General features: G+C 30.7%; 2 protein-coding genes across 2 annotated transcripts; both read left to right on the top strand.

Moving 5' to 3' along the window:
* The first annotated feature begins 6943 nt into the window (after positions 1-6943).
* LOC109809044 (coiled-coil protein) lies at positions 6944-8421 on the top strand. Its single transcript, XM_083075841.1, has 2 exons — positions 6944-7524; positions 8281-8421. Exon 1 carries the CDS (start codon positions 6967-6969, stop codon positions 7519-7521), a length of 555 nt encoding a protein of 184 aa, XP_082931967.1. The 5' UTR covers positions 6944-6966; the 3' UTR covers positions 7522-7524; positions 8281-8421.
* On the top strand, positions 7519-10605 carry LOC145958441 (acetate--CoA ligase CCL3). The gene is made up of 2 exons (XM_083075840.1): positions 7519-8690; positions 9501-10605. The coding sequence occupies exons 1-2, from the start codon at positions 8160-8162 to the stop codon at positions 10395-10397; spliced, it is 1428 nt and encodes a 475-aa protein (XP_082931966.1). The 5' UTR covers positions 7519-8159; the 3' UTR covers positions 10398-10605.
* Positions 10606-12860: the final 2255 nt, after the last annotated feature.

Below are 12860 nucleotides of genomic sequence, written 5' to 3' on the forward strand. Positions count from 1 at the left end.
CAAATCTTTTGCTAATCCCACGCAAATCCATCAAAGCATATCGATTGAGTTCCCTCGCGAATACTACGCTAATCCCTCGCGAAGCCTTAACAACATATCTTTTGAGTTTCCTCGCGAATCCCTCGCTAATATCTCGTAAAACCTTCCCAATTTATCTATATACATTATTCTCTCATGAATCCCTGTAAATATACCACTTAATTTGAATATTTTAAATAAAACTAAATCAACTACATAATTTTTTTTCAATTGCACATAATTTAAAATAAAAGTTGCATGTAACAATATCTCTTACAAAATCAAATTGTTAAATGTCTTACAAAATCCAACTTGTGCATACTATCTTAAAGAAACCCAAACTAATCAATGTCTTACAAAAAGAAAAGTCAAATAATGAATCATCCTAAATAGTAATCAACCTAAGCTAGTAAAATCATCATCTCGTCCTTGATCCTCCCTATGTTGGTTGGTTGAAGGTGTTGTTGATGGTTGAACTACCTGAATTATCTGTCTCATCATCTCTGATAATTGTGTTTGTAAAAAAAGAGGACAATGCAATATTTATAACTGTAGTAACCTGTTCTTCTATCATAGGCATAAGACTTATAGAGGAACTTGCAACTTCTGGAGATGAAGTAGCAACAAAGTATCGAAGAATTACTCTTACTACAACCTGCAACCTCTGACAGAGTGGTCTTTTCATCTTAACATCCAACTTCGATCGAGTCTCATTACTCTTGTTTTTTATTTCACAAATTAAAATAATAAGAAATAGGATTAATAAGCTATTATTAATCTTTTGTAAAATTCAATCGATATATAAGAAATATGATTAATAAATCTATATAATAAATCAGCAATGGTAGATAATTGTCTTGGCTATATAACAAATTTAATTTTGGCCAAGAAATAGGATTCAACCTATATAACTAATCAGCAAAGACAGATAAATGTTTTTGGCTATATAACAAATTTAATACAACACTGGTCTAAGGATACATATTCTAGAAAAAACTAGCATAAGATTGCTTTGCTTTAACAGGTTAGTTAGCAGCCATAGGTCATAAATTAAAATGAAATCAGCAATTAGCACACACGCGTGCCATGAATCAAAGTTGGTGGCACTTAATGTGTTCCCATGTTCAACTCACTGTTATCTATAATATCACTCCATCTTTTTTCAACTTATCTATCTTTATGCATAAAACTGTGCGTTGATGTTCATTTGTTTGTAACAATTTTGTTCATATTGTATATAAAAGCATTAAATCAAGTTGCCTATCTATTATGGTTAAGTATCTGGCGCCTAATAACCCATTTGAGGCCAAGTATATATTGTCAAGATGCATACTATCTTCTCTGCAACATGAAATAATTTATGCTGCCGAAGTTTAAAGTTTAAAGTTTATATATATATATATATATATATATATATATATATATATATATATATATATATATATATATATATATATATATATATATTAAACGTGAAATATTTGTTTAAACAAAGTAACATGTTCTCTCGTAGTTTTTGTCATATTCACCTCCTTTTATATAAAGTAGAAAATTATTGACCATTTTATTCGATTTATGTCATTCGTGGCCAAAAGCCTGCAGGCGGATAATCATATCCAAATTCACGAGGCCTATCCTGTGGCTTATGTCAACACCCCACTTCCACCTTAACAAATGCTCTACTAACAGTCCATAATTATTCAACAAGTTATTGTATATACCAATAAGATATGTTGTCAAGGTTGAATTTCTAATTATGTATATAAAAAAAATATCTTAAGAAAGATTAAATTTAATTTTATAACTAGTCTCTATTTATAAATTAGAAAATACCCTCAATAAAAAAAAATGTATTACAGTATTGATCAATTAGTTGTGTGTACTTTGTCCCATACTAAGTTATATATAGTAAAAATATAAGAATAATTAAATGATACGAGATAAAAATTTAAACGTAAAATAGGTATATAATATGCGAAATTTGGAAACCGCAAGCGTGTGGTCATATAACAACAAGAGTCAAGTCTTATGAAAAGGAAATTAGGATTACGTAAAAGTAGATAATAATAAATATAATAATAATAATAAATATAATAATAATAAATATAATAATAGTAATAATAATGATGATAATAATAATAATAATAATAAATATAATACTTATAATTATAATCATAGTAATAGTGATAATAGTAATAGTTATTATAATAACAATAATAATAATAATAACTATGAGTTTTTTTCATTAATATTTATATTAATAATATTTATCATTAAAAAAAAAAGAATTATTTGAATGTAACATTCTCTTGATTCTAGAGCTTAAAGGTGCAAGTTGTGACAATTTGTTACCTTAAAATCTTTATTTAAATTCAAAATATAATTAAACATAAAAAAGTATTATCACAATATTCAATATAAATATTTGAAGTCATTATATCGAAGATTTTATTGGAGGAATGATTAATTAGATGTGACATCTTTTTAATCTTTGAATTTAAGTTACAAGATGTGACAACTTGATATCTTTAAATTACTTCTCCAAAATAAAAATATCCAACCGAAAATCTTTTAAGTATATACCATAGTAATAATAATACCTATAACAATAATTATAATTGAAATTAAATATTTTATTGATTAGACTTTGGTATACACCTCAGTCAATTTTATACTTTAGGGTGAATGAGCTGAGACAGTTCAAAAATCTTAAATTTAATAAAAGTAAAATTCAATTAAAAATATCAACATACAAATATTTTCTATAAAGAAATATGTGACTCTAATTCTTCATTACACATTGAGATACATAAGAGCAAGAAATAAATCTTGTCGAGCAAAAAAAAATATCTTCCTTTTTATATAACAATAATAATTTTAACTCTTTCTTAAAATGCATTAGTTAAAATATATTTGATCATTATAGTTAACTAATTTAGGGTGAGATAAATATTTTATAAGTTATAAATAATTTGTTTAATTAATTAAAGGTAACCGTCTTATGATGAATGTTGTGAGGTGCTAATACTTTCCTTACATGTAATCGACTTCCGAACTCAAAAATCTGATTTTTGTAGGCCATTTTCTATTTCAGGGTTTTTTTAATGTTTTTCCGTAAAAATAAACATTAGTAGCGACTTCATTGTTTTAAATATTTTATTCGTCGTCCCGTTGCGTTGTTTTAAATATATTGATCGGACTTGTTTTGTAATACTATGTTATGAATTAATTATTTTGTTGAAGTTGATTATTGTTGTTTATGTTGATAATTCACTCATTGATGACTAGAATGTTGATTTTAATGTTGGTTGTTGAAGTTGGGGTTTTGGGGGAGGTGAACCCAAAAACCAAAGTTGTTGATCCTTTGTTGTTGAGTGGGTGCATGTTGGATTTAAACTAATTTTCATGTTGTATATGTTGTTTATAATCACTTTGATGCAGTGCATGTGAGTTTGTTGATTTTGATTTAATTTTTGGGGCTTATAGATGAGATTGAGATGGTTTGTAACTTATTGGAAATGTTGTTGAGGGGTATATGCTTGTAACTCGATGTCTAGGAATCGTCAAGAGCATGACTTCTAGTAGTCATGATAGTGACTAACACTACCTAAGGTTGAAAAATGTTGTAATTGATAGAATAAGGCTTGTCATAGGCGTGATTCAGTGGTCACAATTGTGATCTTTGCTAGTAGAAGTCAAAAGCAATTGTAAGTAACAAAACAAAGCTTGTCATGGGAGTGACAAAATTGTCACAACCAAGATCACCTCAAGAACCCCCTAAATTAATTGAATTTGCTTTTGTGATCTGCATGAAAGCTTTTGTCTTGGATGTTAGGTTTCCAATTTGGAATCACCTTAAAAGGAGCTCTATTATTCAAGTTATACATGCAATCAACCAATATCATTCAATTTATACACGCAACTAGTATCTTTACATAACTATCACAACAAGTTTCTTTAGGATTTCCCATGTGAACCCATAAGGACCTCAGATCACACAATGACCATCCAAAATATAAAATTAATCATATATTCAAACAATTCATGTCATTAATCACATACAAGAAGAACAAAAACTAAAATAGACACATTTGGAAAAAATCCCTCATACATAAACATACAACATACACAAGATTTGGAGGCGATCTCACTACTCGAAATACAAACCCACACCCATAGCGAGGTTTCTTACTCTCCCCTTACTTGGATAAGCACTAGATATCCTTACACGGCTTTGGGGTGATTTCCTACATGCTCTCATTCTCCAAGTCTTGAAGCATGAACATGTGTGGGAAAAACAAGAGAGCCTAAAAACTTATCTAAAATCCTTATTTTTAAAATCTTAACCTCCCTTTAACCCTTTAATTAGAACATATTAATCACGGTTACAAAATCCTTCCCCTTTAATAAAATAATATAATAACCTTTAATAAACACCATGTATTATATTGTAAAACATATTAATCAAATAAATAAATACTTAACAACCCCTATTAATAAAATAAAAATATAAAAAATTATTAATAAAATACTTATATTATATTTTATGGAAAATGAAGTATTACAACTCTCTCTTTCTTTTAGAAATTTCGTCATCGAAATTATCTAAAGTGAGTAAAAATAAATACATTTTTCGCATCTAACATTCTAACTCCCACGTAACACTTTCTTCAACATTTCCTCCCCAAACAACCTTCGAAAATACATTCATGGTGGGAAAACATGAAAGACATCATGCAAATTGGAAAAGCACATAAGCAAAGAAATTTGGTAAGCAACATTACCAACCTTCTTAAGGATTTGGTAGGGACCAAAAAATAGTGGAGTAAGCTTGGTAGATTTAAGTGTTCTACCAACTTTAGTCGAAGGAGTTAACTTAAGGAATATATGGTATTTCTTTAAACTCAAGGTTTTTCTTTTTCTTATCATGGTAGCTTTTCTGCCTACTCTAGGATACTCTCATTCTATCTTAGATTAATCTTTCTCAGTTGTTTGCTAAACTACTTCAAGCCCTAATATGGATTTCTCCCGAGGTTTTATCCATATAAAGGTGTTCTACATCTCCTACCATAGAGTGCCTCATAGGGTGTCATTCCAATACTGGAATAATGGTTATTATTATAAGTAAACTATTTCAAAGGTAAGAAAATATCCCAACTACCTCCATGTTCTAAGACACATGCTCTCAATAGATCCTCTAAAGACTGTATGATTTTCTCGGTTTGACCATCTATTTAAGGGTGATAGGCTGAACTCAACCTAAGCTCATTACCTAAAGCCTTATGCAAACTCTCTCAAAATCTAGAGGTAAACCTTGAGTCTCTATTTGAAACTATACTTGTCGAAACCCCATGCAATCTCACAATTTCACCTATATACAACTTGGTCAACCTCTCCAAAGGGTATCTAATGTTAATAGGAATAAAATGGGCTGACTTTGTTAGTTTATCCACTATAACCCAAATGAAATCTAGATTCTTTGCAGTTCTAGGTAACCCAATCACAAAGTCCATAGAAATGTTACCCCACTTCGACATAAGTATATCTAAAGGTTGTAACTTTCCTGAAGGTCTATAATGTTCTACCTTAGACTTCTGACAAATTAAGCAAGCTTACATAAATTCTTCTACATTCCTTTACATTTTAGGCCACCAAAACATCTTTTTGAGGTCTTGATATGTCTTAATGATTCCTGGGTGGATATTAAGATTACTCTTATGACCTTCCTCAAGGATCATCTTCTTAAGCTCAAGTATGTAAGGAACACACAACCTATCCTTAAGCCTTAACACTTCATCTACATCAACTCTAAATTCATTATCTTTCCCTTGATTTAACAAGAAAGGATATATCTTCTAACCTTTTCTAATTTCATCTATTAGACTAATGGTCACTCTCAAGGTTTTCAATCTAATACTTCTAGGGGTCAACTCAAAAGCTAAACTAAAGTCCCTAAACTCTTCTAACAAACTAAGCTCTCTAACAATTAAAATAGACACCTGAAGGGATTTTTTACTCAAAGCATCAACTACTACATGGACCTTACGGAGGTGATAACTAAGCTCAAAGTCACAATCCTTAAGAAGTTCTAACCATCTACTTTGTCTCATGTTAAGCCTTTTTTTGGTAAAAAAGGTACTTAAAACTTTTATAGTCACTGAATACCTTTAAACCTAGATCCAAATATTAATCTATCAAATTGTATTTGATGTTTTTATTAATTAAATTAAATATATATAAAAAAATTCATACAATTTTAAAATTATTTAATAATTTATTACATCATTTTGATTTTAACATATAATATAATATTTATTTGAAATATTATATTATATATATAAAAAAAAACTCCAAAGCATATAAAAATTAAAATTCATGATCATGAGTTTAATATTTTGAATTTTCAATAATAATTCTACGGATTTGTTAGGTAATCATTTATATTCTTCACGACGCATGTCAAAACAATATTTTTCTCCAATAAATTAGTTTCAATAAAAATATAAAATTTTCTTTAATCATTGTTTAGATTCATTTATCATCAATAAATATAACAAAATATTTAGATATCTTTAATAAAATACCTTTCTATCAATTACACTATCTTTATTATTATTTTTAAAATCATTTTTTTCAAAGACATCTATTTTTATATTTCAATTTATTTTTAGATGATAAAAATAATCTCTTATCAATTAAATCAATAATAATTATCTTTTATCAATTAAATTAATCTTTTAAGTATTTCAAATATTTGAAAGTAACCCTATAATTAAAAGTGAAAATTAACAGTGATTTATTTTTTATACCTTTTTGAATTCTAATTCATACACACAGCGAAGACAAAACCGTCATAAACTGCGAAGAGAAGGTCATATTCGTCAAACTAAAACCCGCGGAACATATATATAAACCCTAAAATCCGTTAGGGTTTGGCACACCACAGTCATGGCGTGCACCATCGACTTTCGCTGCCTCGACGAAGGCTTCGGCGGCAAAACCTACAAGCGCAAGAGGGAGCAGCAGGCGCAGCCGCTCACCGATGACGTCATGGACACCGACGACGCCGTTCCGCCACCGTCGAAGCGATCGGCGCTGCCTTCGTCGGAGAATCCGGACAAGCCGGCGGCGTTCGGAAGGCCGAGCTACGACGGCGTGATCGCCGGGAAGGTGTCCGGGCGGAAGTGGAAGCAGGTGCGGGAGCGGCGGGCGTCGGCGGCGCTGGTGAGCCGGAAGGGGACGACGTTCGAGCAGAGAGAGAGGGAGAAGATGATAAAGAAGGCGTACAAGGAGAGGATGACGGAGCTGAAGGAGGAGATTCGGTTGAACAAGGTGGAGAAGAGGAAGAAGAAAGAGGAGAGGGAGAAGAAGAAGCAGGAGAATATTATCAGATCTGGAACCAAGTTTCAGAAGATTACAAACCCTAATACTTTGAAGAAGATTGCAAAATCCAAGCAGAGGAAACAGCTTAGGGTTGTTCCCGATGAATTGCTTAGGAAATAGACAGTAATTTCTTTTTTAATTTTTCAATTCGGTTTCTATATATTGCCTTTTGGTGGATAATTTTGTATTGAGATTTCAATTGATGCTTAATATACAAGCTCGTTTTGTCGTAATTGTTATTTGTTTGCTTTTGAGCTCCCCAGGTCCCATAGTTATGATCCAAAATTTACAATGTTAGGTTTTTAATCTATAAGAATCTCAAAATCCAGTCATTATAGTTCCTTTCAGTGATTAATATTATAGTCTCTGTTACAAGATCGGTTTACTACTACTAGAAACCAAAGTTTTAAATTGCAGTTTTCATGGCGATATTTGATGCTGGGAGAAATTTTAGACAAATTTGATGTTGTAGCCAAAATTTTAAAATCCTTGCTAGAAACTTTCTGAGATTTTGTTTCTTTCATTAGCGCCAGATGAAACATGTGAGAAGAGTTTCCAAATTTGTGCGACATTTATTGTATGGAAAGAATAAAAATAAAAATTTCTTGGCCTTCAGAAGATTTTAGTATAAATAATGGTACAAATGAATATAGAAGAAAAAGTGTGTGATCTGGCAATGAAAACGAACCCTTAATAAAGAATTTTCTACTCTTTTTAACAAAAACAAAAATGATGATTTTGTTGAGGAAACAAAGACAATGGCAGGGGCTGTGTTGAACCCTGTTAACATTAGGCTAAATGCATCCACAATAGCTTTTCTTCTTGGTCATTGCACAGCTGCAGCAGTAATAGTTGATCAAGAGTTCTTTTCTTTGGCAGAAGAAGCTTTGAAAATATGGTCTGAGAAAGCCAAGACCTTCAACCCACCACTACTTGTTGTCATTGGTGATGAAAACTGCGACCCTAAGACACTTGGGTATGCTCTGGGAAAAGGAGCCATTGAATATGAGGATTTTCTCCAAAGTGGTGACCCTGAATATGCATGGATACCCCCGGAGGATGAGTGGCAGAGCATATCTTTGGGTTACACATCTGGTACCACCGCTAGTCCGAAGGGTGTGGTGTTGCACCACCGAGGAGCCTATCTCATGTCTCTGAGTGGCGCTCTTATTTGGGGAATAACTGAAGGTGCTGTGTATCTTTGGACACTGCCAATGTTTCATTGCAATGGTTGGTGTTTCACGTGGACACTTGCAGCTCTGTGCGGTACAAACATATGTCTTCGCCAGGTAAACTTTTGGCAAAAGCCCTGCATTTGTTTGAGTGATGGAAACAAATTGGTGTTAACTTGTTATCTCTATTGAATTGAGTGGTATATGCCTTGTTGATAATATTTTGTAATTCTAGCTTTAAGTTTGATGCAATGGTTAATGTTAGTTCCAGTTGATGAATGCCTCATTTAGCACATGACTGATGTTAGTGTAGGAGTACACTTAATACTCTATCTCTTTAGATTTCTTATCTTTTCAATTGTTATTTTTATGAGTTTGTTATTATACTGATACTAATAATTATCAGTTTGTTATTATACTGATATTTATTTAGCTTATCAGTTTGTATTCAACACCTATATAAGTGCAGCCCCTATGTACTCTGATTATGATTAAAATAATAATAGCTTCCTCTATTTCTCTGCCACTAATTTATAGTTAGTTCTAAATAATAGTGGCATGACTCAAATATGAAGTTGACATACTTCGACTAAGATTTCAAAATGGTGCTTCTGTACAGTAGTAGCTTTTGCAGTTTCTTGGTTTGGTAACTAGTGTTAACATGCTAATTTGAAGTCTAAACATACTAAACAGATGTAATCTTTTGTTATGAGTGAAAACTGTAGGCAATAAGAGGGTTTTGCCCACTTAAGTGAGTCAACCTCGGCTCAACTTGATTACAATGTGGTTTTCGGATAACAAGGTTTTTGACCAAAGTATGTTTACATACAATGCTGTATAGTTAATCAATACTGTTTATCTACTTTTTTGTGAGTTGTTTTCCGTAAGATATCCATCCTCAACTCATTTTTCTGTTTGTTTACTCAGGTAACAGCGAAGGCAGTATATGAAGCCATTGCCAAGTATAAAGTGACGCATTTTTGTGCAGCACCAGTGGTTCTGAACACAATAATCAATGCTCCGTCCGAGGAAACCATACTTCCTCTACCCCATGTTGTGCATGTGAACACAGCTGGGGCTGCTCCTCCTCCTTCTGTTCTCGCTGGCATGTCCAAACGAGGCTTTCGTGTCACACACACTTACGGTCTCTCAGAAACTTATGGCCCCTCTGTCTACTGTGCCTGGAAGCCAGAATGGGATTCACTTCCGCCTGAGGACCAAGCTCGGCTCAATGCAAGACAAGGGGTTCGGTACATTAGCTTGGAAGGCCTTGAAGTTGTGAACACAAAAACCATGCAACCAGTTCCTGCTGATGGCAAAACCGTTGGTGAGATTGTGATGAGGGGCAATATTGTGATGAAGGGCTACTTGAAGAACCCTGAGGCTAACAAAGAGACCTTTGCAAATGGATGGTTTCATTCCGGGGATCTTGCTGTGAAGCATGAAGATGGATACATTGAAATCAAGGACAGGTCAAAGGATATTATCATCTCTGGTGCTGAAAATATTAGCAGTGTGGAGATAGAGAATGCTCTTTACTCGCATCCTGCAATACTGGAGGCAGCAGTGGTGGCAAGGGCTGATGAAAAATGGGGTGAGTCTCCCTGTGCTTTTGTGACATTGAAGCCAGGAGTGGATAAGAGCAATGAGCAAGTTATAGTTGAGGATATACTCAAGTTCTGCAGGGCCAAAATGCCTGCTTATTGGGTCCCAAAATCTGTTGTATTTGGACCCTTACCCAAGACTGCTACTGGGAAGATACAGAAGCATTTACTCAGGGCCAAGGCAAAAGAGATGGGACCAGTCAGGATGAGCAAGTTATAAACACTGATCATGGCGAAAAATGATGCTAGTTGTTGCTGTTTGTGACTAGAATTCTGCTTATTAGTAAAAGCTGTTACTCATATATAATTATAATAGTAATAATAATGATATAGCTGAACTTTTTATATGTTCTTCAACACAAGACAACGTGTTACTCATCTATTTTGAAGCCAATGAAACCCTTCTGGCTTCCAGAATATTTTTTTAACATGTATTATTTCACATTATTTCACAAGCTTCAAGATTCAAGTTTCGGAAAATTGGCTGGCATGTAGTCCATTTTATCGGCGATCATTCATTATTGGGTTCGGCTATGTCATATTAAGTCTCGTTGGTTCGGTTATAACTTGTATCATTTATACGTGTGCATGTACATATGTCTGGCTCTAAAATATGTTGCCTGGTTTTGACGGAATCATTATCAAGCCTACCATTCACTATCATTATTAAGCCAACTGAATTAGGCTTCACAAGCTAGTTGATCCAAGTTTATATAATTTTATAGTAAGTTAATTGAATTAGATTTAACAACAATAGTTGAGATAAATTATAATATTATTTTAGAATTTGAATATAAACTCAACCCAAAAACTTAAATTATAATCTCTAACAAATATGGTATGGCATGCTTATTTCACATTTCTCATAACACAAGTTGAAGGAACAAATCTCTTTTATTCTATAAGTTAATTATTTATATATTGTCAGTGTAAAAATTTTTTACACGGACAACCAATTATATCTTTTAATTGTGTCATGTCACTATAAACACATTTACTTTTAACAGTGACATGACATAATTAAAAGATATAATTGGTTGTCAGTGTAAAAAAAACTTTACACTAACAGTGTATAGGTGATTAACTCTTATTCTATTCCTTAATTTGGTTTTAAAAAGAAAATAATTTTATTGTTTATAGTAATTTTATCTGATTCAAACATGATTGTCTTTAATAAAAAAAATATGTGATCTATGAAAATAGAATGTTATCGACATAAATAATTAAACACCTACATTTCTTAATCAAAAATTAAATTAGATTTCTGTCTTAACATGAATTGTGATTAGACATTTATTCTTAAATTGGGATGACTTGATAGGAGAAGGTTATATTTTCTATTTATACAAAAGAAAAGGAAACCAGAGAAAAAAATTTGAAAAAACATAGTAAAAAAGGAAAATGAAAATGCAAAAAGATAAATATCTAACATATCCTTAAAAACTATACTTATTCTTAAATTGGGTCAACCTGGTAAGAGGAAGTTATATTTTCTATTTATACAAAAAAAATAGGTAAGAAAAAAAGTATAAAAAAAAATATAATCAATAAAGAAAATGAAAATACAAAAATTAAATATCTAACATATTTTTAAAGATTCATAGCTTAATTACATTTTCAATTCTTCTAGTATTACAATTGTACAATTTTGTTTCTTGAGGTCTTAATTAAACAAATTTTGTTGCTCAAATATTTAAGTTGCATATATAATAATTTTTATTCATGTATTATATGATATATATATATATATATATATATATATATATATATATATTACTAAAATTACTAATATATGTGAATTAAATAGACAAAATTTATATAATTATGATATTTAAGAAACTAAAATTATATAATTACGATATTTAAGAGATTAAAAATAATCAATTAAATTTTTAAAAACTAAAATTCTATAACTACTATCCTTAGAGCAACAAAAATGCATTTAAGCCAAAATTCATTCGATATAAAATTGAGTAAAAAAATTATTCTTTGTTGTTTCAATGAATGTGCTTTCAGCTCAGTATTTTCTTTGCCTGACTTTTATCGTTTTGAGGAGAAAAAAAAATACTGTAAGTCCGTGACACCTTTTTTTTGTCTTTACCTATACTTTTCAGACCAAACCAAAGGAACCCAAAAAGAGTTCAGAAATGTCCAATGAATCTGAACTACCTATAATTCATGCACCGCTAAGTCAAGATAAATACAATGCGAAAGACAAATATGTTAATCGATCCAAGTATATTAAATATAAACTTTATCTTATAAGAACATTTTAAAAAAATTAACAAAAATACTTTTAAGATTTTATTTTTGAATTTTCTTGTATAATTCAACTTTTATTTATTATATTTATTTGTAAATTAAATTTTAATATTTTTAAAATAAATTTGACAATATTTTTTTTATTTTTTTATCTAATTCAATTTTATTTATAAATTATTTTTAATAATTTAAAAATAATTTATCAATAATTAAACATAATTTTATGTCACAATATAAATTATTTATTATGAATCTAAATATAATTCATATATTTAAAAGTATTTATTTATATAAATTTTAAATATAATTTATATATTTAAATATAATATTTATTTATATATATAATTTATCATAATAAATATTTAGCCAATGCACTCAACATGTTAAAATACAGTATTGGTTTTTCGTACGACTTCAAGAT

The sequence above is a fragment of the Cajanus cajan genome, chromosome 5 (assembly GCF_000230855.2).
Source record: "Cajanus cajan strain Asha chromosome 5, NIPB_CcT2T_4, whole genome shotgun sequence".
Taxonomy (NCBI): Eukaryota; Viridiplantae; Streptophyta; class Magnoliopsida; order Fabales; family Fabaceae; genus Cajanus; species Cajanus cajan.